Below are 13,053 nucleotides of genomic sequence, written 5' to 3'. Positions count from 1 at the left end.
ATGTATATCAACGAGAACAAAATTCTCTCATCAATTTTGGCAAAAAATACTTCCCAACGGAGAAAAACTGTACCCAATTCGCCTTTTATCATCCACTGATCATCATTATTATCATCATATGCAAAACCACCGCTAATCCAGAGCAAAACTTCTTATCAGGTGCGTACAGTTTGTGTAGATCAGTGCATTGAAAAATAAATTTGGTAAAAATTCATTAGTTTGTCTTTATTCTCGCGATCGGTAATACATTCCTTGCAAAGGTAGAGAAACGAAAAAAAAAAAGAAAAAAAAAAAACCGCGTGTAAAGTGTTTTTTCATTCTCATTGTTAGTATCATTTTCAATAATATTTCAGACAAAGTTGTCAGTAAAATAGTTAAATCTTGCTATAAAATCATTTCAAAAGAGAAGTTTAACATTTTCTGCCCCATACTTTACTGTGCGAAATCCTGTCGTCTTGAACCACAAAACACGTGAATTTTCAGTTCTCTATCTCTTATAAGTTTATTAAAAAGCGTTATAATTTACAAAAAATAGAAAAATAATGATAAAAAAGTTGTAAAATAGGTGAAAGCTACCAAAAATCATACCCACGTGATTTCCCGCACAAATTACTACCGATGGTATTTTACATATATAATAAAAGTGTTAAAATCTTCTATACAAAGTTTAAAGAACAATTGAATTTAAACCTCTAGCAATTTGATAGAATTTCTTCAAGTTAAATTCAATATCCATAGCTATAAATCCCGGATAAAATAAAAAAAAAAAAAAAAGTATAAATCATACCTACCTACAATTCTACACACACATATACCTACATATTTCATGCGTAGAGTTTACATAACCAAGATTTCAATTAACAGTGAGTATTCTTTGACATTATTATTTGATCTTTAAAATACTTTGCATCCCCATTCAACGCTTCATAATAATCTCAATTTAGCGATCATTATTTCAATAACATATCCACCCTTCAATTTCCATAAGCATTTTTTGTATTTCAAACTCCATTTAAACTCATACATTTTACAATTCATCTTCCAATATGATTGCTCTCGATGATTTTATTTTGGCTTCAGATCAATTGGTCGAATTTTGTTCCGATTTTAAAGGTAAAGCTTCTACTGATTTTACAGTCAGTTCCTTAGAAGCCTATAAATTTGAATTGAATAATCTTTGGAATGAAGTTAAGAAAAGTTATTCATTTTGCATTCGTTCTTCTGAGTGCACAGACGATGAAAATCAATTAAAATCAGTGAAAGCTAAATATAAACAGGCTTCGGATACATTCGTTAATTGTTTAAGTGATATTATTGAGCTCACAAAGAAATTATTGACAATTTTTGAAAGTAAATTAAAAGATAATACATCCGACTCTCAAAGTGCAAGGCAATCTCAGGATTCAAGTAATAATTCAAGTAGTGAAGTGTCATGTCTTAAAGTCCCTCCGTGTGACACCGAGATTTTTTATGGTACATACCAAACATGGCCCTCGTTCAGGGACATGTTTACTGCAGTGTACGCAAACCACCCTAAATTATGTGCTGTGCAAAAACTATATCATCTTCGATCTAAGACGCGAGGTGAAGCAAGCAACATCGTTTGCAAATTCCCACTCACCGCTGGAAGTTTTGATCTCGCTTGGGAAGCCCTTAAGGATCGTTTCGAAAACATGCGTATTCTAGTGAATACTCAACTTAAAACGTTATTTAACATGCCATACATTGCCCAAGAATCAAGTGTAGGAATTAAAAACATTCAAAGAGATATTAATGATTGTCTATCCGCTCTTAAAGTTAATAAAATAGATACATCCAATTGGGATTCTATTCTCGTTTATCTTTGCTCGAGTCGTTTACCTGACGTAACACTTTCATTGTGGGAACAGTCCATCGAAAACCCGCGGAAGATCCCTACATGGTCCGAGTTGGACACTTTTTTAACCAACCGTTTTCAAGTTTTAGAAACAGTTTCTGATATTCGCCTAAAACCCAAACCAAAAGCAACTTTTACTAAAACTCATTCACCTCAACCCTCTCACGAAAGAATTCAACAGTCGTATCATAGTAAACAAATCAATTTCACATGTAAGCTTTGCGATCAAAATCATCCCCTACGGTTTTGTAATAAGTTTTTGCAAATGACAACAGATGATAGAATTAAAACCGTCAAATCCCATAATTATTGCTCGAATTGCCTTGCAACTTCTCATGTAGAAAAAGATTGTAAGAGTACCTACACATGCATACAATGTAAAGAACGTCACCACTCTCTACTTCACCCTTTATCTGTAAATCAATCACACTTTACAAACTATAGTTCAGATCCCAATTCAGCTCATAGTTCCTCGTTTATACAGTCCACTCAACCACAAACTCAAGACTCATCATATTTACATTCATATTATAGCAGCAACCGAAACCGCGTTATATTAGCTACCGCTTTAGTTATTGTTGAACACCATGGTATATCATTTACTCTTCGCGCACTTCTTGACCCGGGGTCTGAAGTGACCTTTATTTCTGAGGAAGCACAAACTCGACTTAAGCTACCTGCCCAGTCTATCCAAGCTCATATTTCTGGAATAAATGCTGTTATTACTGCCAACGCTTCAAAACTTTGTTCTCTTATTCTTAGATCTAATCAAACTCCAGATTTAACCCTCAGTGTAAACGCCATTGTCTTAAAACGACTCACGGGAGATTTGCCATCTTGTTGTATAGAACAATTTGAGATTTCACAACCCATTGATTTTCCTTTAGCAGATCCCGATTTCAAATCAAGCTCAAAGGTTGATCTCGTACTTGGTGCCGATATAATATATTGTAACGATGAATTACCGAACTACTTTTAAGATAAAAGTCTGAACACACTACCTGCTACAGTAAAGGTAGAAATGTGAACGGACCTTTAGTAATTAAGAAACTACCCTCTGAACGCATCCAAAGAAATTCCCTCGACTGCTGAATATCCCAAAATATCCCACTGGACTGGAAGTATGAAGCGCCCCCTCTTGGAAAGGAAGCTTCGAGAAGCAAAGACGAGAACCTTCGAAGACATTCTCGAATTCCGAATTTCAGGTATAAAAGGGCAGCGTGGACACCGACCGGATACAGTTTAATTTTGAAAGTGAAAGAGTGCAGTACAAAGTGAAATAAAGTGTTGGAAATTGTTTAGTAGTAAATAAAGTGATTTAAACGTGTGTTTGTTTGAACGAATAATAAAAGTAAATTGAGTTGAAATAAAGTGTGTTCTTATTTGAACGAAAATATAAGTGGAAATTAAATAAGTTTTATTGTGAACCCGAAATAAAACATTACATTGGTGTCAGAAAAGTGGAATAAAACTTATTTATTTGTGCGAATCAGATAATTTCGCGGGAAAAAAAAAAAAAATAAAAAGTGCGCGTGTGTCTTAACAATAAACAAAGTGTAATACATTTTGAAATAAGTAAAAGTGCTCGCGTTTTAAAAAGTTAAAATGGGTAAGACATTAAATCAGTTAAGTTTAACTGAGCTGAAGGCGGAATTAAATAAGCGAGGTCTTCCTACTGCTGGATCGAAAAATGACCTCATTATTCGTCTGCAGGATTATTTAACCCAGGAAAACGAAAATTTGGATACATTTCAATTCGAAGTTGAAATGACAGAAGAACAAGTAAGTACTGGTTCCGATATGTCGTCCATGATGTCTGTTCTCCTTGCTAAGTTCGAGGAAAATCTTCTCAAACAAATTGAGACACAACGCAATGAACAGAGAGAACAATTAGAAAAACAACAGAGTAATGTTCTCGGAAAAATTGAGGCACAACGTAAAGAACAAAAGAGTGAACAACAGAATCTTCTGGAACAGCAAAAGAACCTTCTAGATGAACAGAAAAACCTCATCGAAGGTAAGCTTCATGCGATCGAGAACAAGTTCGTTGCTCTTGATGCTTCAATCAAAGGCGTTGAAAAACAATCTCAAGAAAAGTTTGAGAAAGTTGAAGAAAAACTCGAGAAAGTAGAAATAAAATTCGAAGACAAATTTAAAGGAATGGAAGTGAAAATGCAAAGTTTTACCGAAGAACTTGACAAAGTTCGGAAAATTAAGATCCGAGAAAGTTCTGGTGAGTATCCAAAGAAGAAGGAAATGCATCCACCAACCTTTGATGGACAAAGTTCTTGGTCAATCTACAAAAAACAGTTTGAGGCAGCTGCCACAACAAATGGCTGGGATGACGAAGACAAATGTATAGCGCTGACTCTTGCTCTTAGAGGTCCTGCTGCTGAGTTATTACAAACTTTACCACCAGAAAAGAATGGTAACTTTAACGCTCTTGTCCAGGTAATTGAAAAACGCTTTGGAGATGGCCATATGCAGGAAGTCTTCCGCGTCCAACTCAATACAAGAGTGCAGAAAAGAGGAGAAACTCTGCAACAACTCCAAGCAGATATTGAAAGGTTAGCTCATCTGGCATATCCGACAGCAGGAGACGACATTATAAATCAGTTTGCGACAGAAGCCTTTGTTCGTGCTGTATCTGATATAAATCTTCAGCGAGCGATTCGAACAGCTGGAAAACGTTCCCTTCCTGAAGCATTAGCGTTCGCACTAACAATGGAAGCAGCAGAACAGGCTTCTCAAGGCGTTCATCGGGTAAGAGAAGTTGCAGTGGAGGAATGCTCTTGTCAAAAACTCGCATTCCAAAGAAACCAACGAGACGGAGCTGCTCGATGCTGGAACTGTAACAAGACAGGACATCTCCAGCGGCAGTGCAGATTGCCACCAAGAAGAACTGCTTGCACACACTGTGGAAACAGGAATATTGCCCAACAACAGGTAAGCGATACAACCAACACTCATCCTCAACTTGATTCCCATTCGGGAAACGAGTAAGAACCAACTTCGAGGGGCAGAAGCTGGTTTCTGGTATCGATGGCCCCAGAACCACAATTCAAGTCTCACAGACTAAACGAGACAACAAAAGTCTGACAGTGGAGGCAACCATAAACAACAACCAACACGTGGCTACAATTGACACCGGTGCCACTGCCTCTATTGTACGAAGAGACTTGGTGAAGATGACATGGCTACATAACACCAACAGCTACCGTCTGAAGACCGCCACAGGAGAAGCAGCAAGGGTGTACGGTGAAGTTCGTCTTACGATCCGTATGGCAGAACTAGAGTTTTCGCATGTGTTTTTGGTGGCAGATATATGTGACGAGTGCATCATTGGAATCGACTTCATGAAGGAGCATGGAATCATTTTGGATATCGGTAATCAAGTCCTGAAATACAGAAATGTAGAGATTCCAATGGTCTATGGCACTGACAACTCGACAACAATTAGAACTGTCATCAAAGAAGACATGTGCCTGCCTCCTTCTTCAGAAGTTTTTGTGTGGACCAAGTTAAAGGGGAACTTTGGAAGCCATCGATACCTCATGGTTGAACCAGAAGTTGAGCAAAGTTCCGAAAACATCATCATCGGGAAGACTCTTGTGGCACCAAAGAACAACATGGTACCTGTACGTATACTTAACATCAAACCGTACCCAATCAAGCTTAAGAAAGGAGAAGTTGTTGGGCAATGTGAATCTGTGTCCGCAATAACTAAGATCAACGACATGGACACACAGATGACTATGAACTCTGAGAAACTAAAGACTCAAATTCTCAAATCAGACAACTTGAGTCAACATCAGCTTAATGTTGCTGGAAGGCTTCTTCATGAATATGCTGATATCTTCTCTTCACCCAGCGGGCAATACGGCCGAACACAACTGGTGCAGCATCGAATCGATACAGGAGACGCTAGGCCGATTCGTCAACCAGCAAGACGTCTCCCCTTGGCCAAACAAGGTGAAGTTGAAGAAATGATATCGACAATGAAGAAAGACGGGCTGATCGAAAATTCCAAAAGCCCTTGGGCATCACCGGTAGTTCTCGTCAAAAAGAAGGATGGAAGCACTCGATTTTGTGTCGACTACCGCAGGCTGAATGATGTGACGAAGAAAGACAGCTACCCACTGCCAAGAATCAGCGATACTCTAGATGCAATGGAAGGAGCACAATGGTTTTCGACTTTGGATTTGAAGAGTGGCTACTGGCAGGTAGAAATCCATCCAGAAGATCGGGAGAAGACGGCTTTCTCCACAGGAAATGGTCTGTGGCAGTTTAATGTCATGCCGTTTGGGCTATGCAATGCCCCAGCTACTTTTGAGCGCTTAATGGAGTGCGTTTTAAATGGATTAACCTGGAAATCTTGCCTAGTCTATTTGGATGATGTCATCGTTTACGGGAAAACATTTGATGACCATTGTGAAAACCTAAAGGCTGTATTCCAGAGGCTACGAGAAGCACATCTTAAGTTAAATCCAAAGAAATGTGCACTTTTCAAGACCGAGGTTAAATATTTGGGGCATATCATCTCATCCCAAGGAGTAAAGACTGATCCTGAAAAAGTTGACACTGTGAAGAACTGGCCAACCCCTCAGGACAAGCATCAACTTCGGAGTTTCCTCGGTCTGGCAACGTACTATCGACGATTCGTGAAGGATTTTGCGAGAATCGCCAAAAGCTTACACCAGCTTACGGAGAAGGGTAAACCCTTTAAATGGTCAGGTGAGTGTGAGAAAAGCTTTCAGGAACTGAAGCTGCGGTTATGTGAAGCTCCTGTGCTGGCCTATCCGACTCCAGGCAAACAATTCATCATTGACGCAGATGCAAGTAATGTTGGAATTGGTGCTGTTTTATCGCAAGTTCATGATGGAGAAGAAAAAGTCGTTGCCTATTTCAGCAAGGTACTGTCGAAACAAGAAAGAAACTATTGCGTGACCAGGAGGGAACTTCTTGCTCTGGTATTGGCAACAAAGCACTTCCATAAATACATCTATGGACAGAAGTTCCTTCTTCGCACAGATCATGGTGCACTAAATTGGCTTTTGAACTTCAAAAATCCAGAGGGTCAAGTAGCAAGATGGATCGAGATACTCCAGACGTATCAATGTCAGATTCAACATCGAAGAGGAAAGCTACATTCAAATGCAGACGCATTATCTCGGCGCCCGTGCAAGCAAGACTGCAAGCATTGCACACGGCTAGAGGAAAAGGAAGTTGTCGCTGTAAGAAGAACGAGAGCTGACCCCATTTGCGGCTGGAGTAATGAAGAACTCAGGATGGCCCAACAGGAAGATTCGGACATCGAACCCATCCTTGCATGGAAGGAACATGAAGAGAAACCAGAATGGGCCGACATCTCCGACCGAAGCCCCATTTTAAAAGCATATTGGGCACAATGGGACTCACTTCATGTGCAAGAAGGGTTACTCAGGCGTAAGTGGGAATCCGCAGATGGTAAATCTTATGTAATGCAACTAATCCTACCTCAGTCAAAGGTTAATGATGTTCTCCGAGAGATGCACGAGGGAACTTCTGGAGGCCATTTAGGCATCAACAAGACGCTGGAAAAGGTACGCCAGCAATTCTACTGGTTACGTATGAGAGAAGACGTTGAAAAGTGGTGCCGAAAATGTGATACTTGTGCCGCTAGCAAAGGACCAGCTAGAAAAATGCAAAGCAAGATGCATCAGTACAATGTGGGCACACCTTTTGAGAGGATTGCAATAGACGTGGCAGGTCCTTTTCCCGAAACCAACAAAGGAAACCGGTATATCCTCGTAGTGATGGATTACTTCAGCAAGTGGCCTGAGGCATTTGCCATCCCAAACCAGGAAACCAAAACAGTTGTGGATAAGATTGTCTTTCATTGGGTGAGCAGGTTCGGAGTACCCATGGAACTTCATTCCGACCAAGGAAGGAACTTCGAATCTAAGATTTTTCAAGAGGTTTGCTCACTCCTTGGCATCAAGAAGACGCGAACAACACCGCTTCATCCACAATCTGATGGGATGGTTGAGCGATTTAACAGGACACTTAAAGAACACCTGTCAAAAGTAGTCAACGATAATCAACGAGACTGGGATCGACATATTCCATTATTCTTGATGGCTTATAGAAGTGCAACACATAGTTCCACTGGACATACACCATCGGAAGTCCTTTTTGGTTCTACAATACGGCTGCCAAGTGAGATAAAATTCGGATGTGTTCCAAATGAGCCACAGGAAATAGATGAGTATGTTGATAACCTGAAAGAAACACTGGCTGACATTCACCAACGGACAAGGACAAATATAAAAGCGTCTAGTGACAGGATGAAAACAAGATATGACGCGCGAGCGACAGCAACAGGGTTTCAAGAAGGAGAACTTGTGTGGTTTTACAATCCCCACCGACAAAAGGGACTATCACCGAAGCTACAACAAAACTGGGAAGGCCCTTACACAGTAATAACCAGAATCAACGACGTGGTTTACCGTATACAGAGAGGGGTAAGAGGCAAGTTAAAGGTAGTTCATTGTGACCGTTTACATCGTTATAATGGTGAAAGAAGCAATGGAGTTGTTCGGGACGAACAATCCTAAGAGGGGGGCAATGTAACGATGAATTACCGAACTACTTTTAAGATAAAAGTCTGAACACACTACCTGCTACAGTAAAGGTAGAAATGTGAACGGACCTTTAGTAATTAAGAAACTACCCTCTGAACGCATCCAAAGAAATTCCCTCGACTGCTGAATATCCCAAAATATCCCACTGGACTGGAAGTATGAAGCGCCCCCTCTTGGAAAGGAAGCTTCGAGAAGCAAAGACGAGAACCTTCGAAGACATTCTCGAATTCCGAATTTCAGGTATAAAAGGGCAGCGTGGACACCGACCGGATACAGTTTAATTTTGAAAGTGAAAGAGTGCAGTACAAAGTGAAATAAAGTGTTGGAAATTGTTTAGTAGTAAATAAAGTGATTTAAACGTGTGTTTGTTTGAACGAATAATAAAAGTAAATTGAGTTGAAATAAAGTGTGTTCTTATTTGAACGAAAATATAAGTGGAAATTAAATAAGTTTTATTGTGAACCCGAAATAAAACATTACAATATCCTTCGATAATTCGAAATGGTTTAAAACATAACATCTTCGGATCCTTGGTAGCTCAAGATACCATCTTTGGATGGGTCTTATCAGGAAGTCTCTCTCAACGACCCATGCAATGCTTTTCGACGTCCCTAACATACTTCAGTGAAATTTCTCTTAATCAAGAGATTTCAAAATTTATAGAAATTGAAGAAATTTTAGACAATATAATATCTTCTCCTGAAGATGAAATCTGTGAAAAGTTGTTTGCTGAAACGACAACTCGCAATGCTGATGGTCGCTACATTTGTAAGCTTCCTTTCAAAGATGAAGTTCCAGCTCTCGGGGTATCGAGAGAACAAACCTTGAAACAGTATCTTAGTACTGAAAATGCATTAGCTAAAAACCCAAGTTTCCATACTGAATACAACAATGTTCTCGAAGAATATTTAACCCTAAATCACATGAAAAAAGTTGCTCCGATCGAAATTCAAAAGTCTACCGACATAAATTCTTATTATTTACCTCAGCACGCTGTGATAAAACCCGAGAGTACTACTACCAAAACCCGAATCGTATTTAATGCATCCAGTCCAACTTCAAATGGTAAAAGTTTAAACGACATTCTTTATACTGGTCCTAGCTTACAGTCAGATCTCATTTCATTAATTCTCAATTGGCGTTTCTATAGATACGTTTTTAATGCTGACATCACAAAAATGTACCGCCAGATTTTTGTTCATCCTGAACACACCCCATTCCAAAGAATTTTGTTTCGAAACTCAAGAAATGAACCCGTTAGCGATTTTGAACTGCAAACCGTCACATTTGGTATCAATTGTGCACCGTTTTTAGCAATCCGAACCCTAAAACAGCTAGCTGATGATATTCAAACTCAATTTCCATTAGCATCAAACATTATTCGAAATGAATTTTATGTAGACGATGCCCTCTCTGGTGCTCATGATATTGGAACAGCTAAGCTTTGCCAACAAGAGTTAGTGGCAGCCTTAAACTCAGCTGGTTTCACCCTTAGAAAATGGACTTCTAATTGTTCCGAACTTTTAGATTCATTTCCCTCTGCAGATCTCTTAAGTCTAGAGTTCCTAAAACTAGAAGAAAAGTCCAGCGCAAAAATGTTAGGAATATAGTGGAACGCTGCTAATGATGCATTTGAATTTTCCCTAATTTCGCACTTCGAAGAAATCGAATTTTCCCCAATCACTAAAAGAAAAGTTTTTTCGGCAATTGCAAAATTGTTTGACCCAGCCGGTTGGCTAGCCCCGACTATCATAACGGCGAAGATTTTAATGCAACGGATATGGCAAGATGGCACGTCTTGGGACTCACCCTTAGAGCCTCTAACGTGTCAAGCTTGGAAGAATTTCGTAGCAACCCTTCCCGAAATCCGAAATGTTCGAATTCCTAGATGGATTGAATATAACCCTTCAGTTTCAATTCAGCTACATGGATTTAGTGATTCTTCTGAGCGCGCATATTGCGCTGCATTATACATTCGAGTGAACCATAAAGATAACAAATTTACTTTTCACCTTCTTTGTGCTAAAACTAAGGTCGCCCCAGTTAAGCAGATATCACTCCCAAGATTGGAGCTTTGTGGATCCCTACTTCTCTCAAAACTCATTAAGAAAATTATCCCTCAACTCAATTACACTATTGAAAAAACGTTTTTATGGACCGACAGCTCTATTGTTCTGGCTTGGCTTAAGAAACCCCCACATATGTGGAAAACTTTTGTCGGAAACAGAGTTTCTCAAATAATTCAAAATGTTGGACTTATCGACTGGCAACATGTTCGGTCTGCAGATAACCCAGCAGATCTTGCAACCAGAGGATTGACCCCGTTAGAACTCCTTGACAAGCAACTATGGTGGCGTGGACCTTACTGGTTATCGGGATCACAAAACTCTTGGCCTAGTTCGATTCCCAATTCTCCAATGGAACAAGATCTTGAAGCGCGTCCTATTCAGACTTTTCTGACTATACTTTTTCCCGATATTCAATCCGTTCTAAGAAGATTTTCTTCATGGACAAGAATGTTACGCGTCATGTGTTATGTTTTTAGATTTACCCGAAATTCTAGACCCCGAAGACCGAAACCCTTTCAGGATATGAATTTTTCTCTTACCCAACAAGAACTCGCTTATACCAAAACCCTTTTAATTCGTTTAACACAAAACCTTTACTTCCCAAATGAATACTCAGCTTTATGTAGAAATCAACCCATTTCTTCCAAAACTCAAAAACCTAATCAAATATTGCATAAGTAAGTGTACCATTTGCACAATTTATAAACAAAAAATTACCACTCAAATAATGGCTGCACTGCCTAGGGAAAGAACAGAACTTTCACTTCCCTTTGCTAATACTGGCATCGATTTTGCTGGCCCTTTCTCTATCAAAAGCTTTTCTGCACGTAACTGTCGCATCACAAAGGGTTACGTGTGTCTGTTTGTTTGTTTTGCTACTAAAGCAATACACCTAGAACCCACAAGTGATCTCTCTACCTCTGCCTTTTTAGCTGCCTTTTCTCGTTTTGTAGCTCGCCGTGGTCTTCCAAAAACCATATTTTCCGACAACGGAACTAATTTCGTAGGCGCTAGCAAGGTTTTAGCGAACGATTTCAGGCTCTTCATAGACTCATTTGCTCGAGATGTGTCTGGTATATATCAACCTCAAGGAGTTAATTGGAAATTTATACCTCCTGGTGCCCCACACATGGGCGGCTTGTGGGAAGCGGGCGTTAAAAGTTTTAAAGCCCACTTCCGCAAAGTTGCTGGTCAAAATAAATTCACTTTTGAAGAGTTTACTACTCTCCTGGCAAGAATCAAATCCTGTTTGAATTCTCGTCCCCTCATACCCTTAACTGATAACATCATAGATATACTACCCTTGACTCCTGGTCATTTCCTACGAGGAGCACCCCTTTTGGCTCCACCGGAACCGGATATGACATCCACTTCCTTGAGCCTAAGCAATAGATGGAAAAAAGTTAAAATTCTCCATCATAACTTCTGTTTGAGATGGAAAGAAGAGTATCTTAAAGAGCTACAAAAAAGATATAAATGGAAATATTCAAAACGCGATATAGCCCTTAACGATCTCGTCGTCATCCGAGAAGAAAATGTTTCATGTAACGAATGGCTTTTAGGACGCATAGTAAAACTTTATACAGGTTCTGACGGAAGAGTTAGGGTAGCAGATGTTAAGACTCAAAAAGGTATATTGAAACGTCCTATCGTTAAGCTTTGTATCCTACTACGCGATGAAGAAGAAAACACACTTTGAATTATCTTTAATTTAATTTTTTTTATATCTATTTTGTGTAAAAATTTATTTACCAATGCATTTATCTTCAGAAATTGTACGTATTTGAAATAACTTAGTTTGAAATTGAATTTATACACTTAACTTAAATCATATTATTCAAATAAAACCAAATTGTATTTCCCTTTCCCATACTAACATTTCCCACCAAGAGTGAGCAGAACCCCTCTTTTCAAAGGTTCTCCAACCCCTAATAGGGTGTATTTAAAATATGTATTATCTCGCACATGTAGTTGTTTTGCAGCAATCCTGCAAGGCGGCCGGCAATGTTTAGGTGAGATTCGCCCACGAAATATTAGATGGCGCTCAGTTCAACTTCCTTTTGAACAATTCAATACCCCATATAATATCCCAAATAATTTCCCATTTTACCCCCACAAACCTATTTCCTTTCTACTAAAATGCAACTCGTTCACTTTTGTAAAACTCATCTCAGAGGTAAGACATACTCAATAAAGAATCTTATTATTCAACCCAACACTTACTCATTTTATTCAATTGATTTTTTCTTCCTGAACCACCCCAACAGTTCCTTGTGCGCGAAGGCAAATGTACCTTCAAAATTTAAGATTAACTATAATTCATGAAATAGAATTTTTTTCGTAATGAATTACAAAACTACAAGCTTTGCAACTTTTCTTGCCATTTTTGCCGAAAATATTTTGAAAACAGAAGCTGACTTTAAAACGCATTTTTCAAGTTTCCTCCACAATCTTCAGCAAATCGAGAGATTTGAAATTATATTTC

General features: G+C 39.0%; 2 protein-coding genes across 2 annotated transcripts; both read left to right on the top strand.

Annotated features, from left to right (window-relative positions):
- Nucleotides 1-4,899: 4,899 nt before the first annotated feature.
- Nucleotides 4,900-10,109, top strand: LOC129918155 (uncharacterized). The gene is made up of 2 exons (XM_055998525.1): nt 4,900-6,127; nt 9,163-10,109. The coding sequence occupies exons 1-2, from the start codon at nt 5,065-5,067 to the stop codon at nt 10,107-10,109; spliced, it is 2,010 nt and encodes a 669-aa protein (XP_055854500.1). The 5' UTR covers nt 4,900-5,064.
- Nucleotides 10,110-11,295: 1,186 nt separating this feature from the next.
- LOC129918153 (uncharacterized) lies at nt 11,296-12,267 on the top strand. The gene has a single exon (XM_055998524.1). It carries the CDS (start codon nt 11,296-11,298, stop codon nt 12,265-12,267), a length of 972 nt encoding a protein of 323 aa, XP_055854499.1.
- Nucleotides 12,268-13,053: the final 786 nt, after the last annotated feature.

Source organism: Episyrphus balteatus, chromosome 4 (assembly GCF_945859705.1).
Source record: "Episyrphus balteatus chromosome 4, idEpiBalt1.1, whole genome shotgun sequence".
Lineage (NCBI taxonomy): Eukaryota > Metazoa > Arthropoda > Insecta > Diptera > Syrphidae > Episyrphus > Episyrphus balteatus.
Note: the sequence above shows the minus strand (reverse complement) of the source record. Positions and strands in the feature narration are given on the sequence as shown.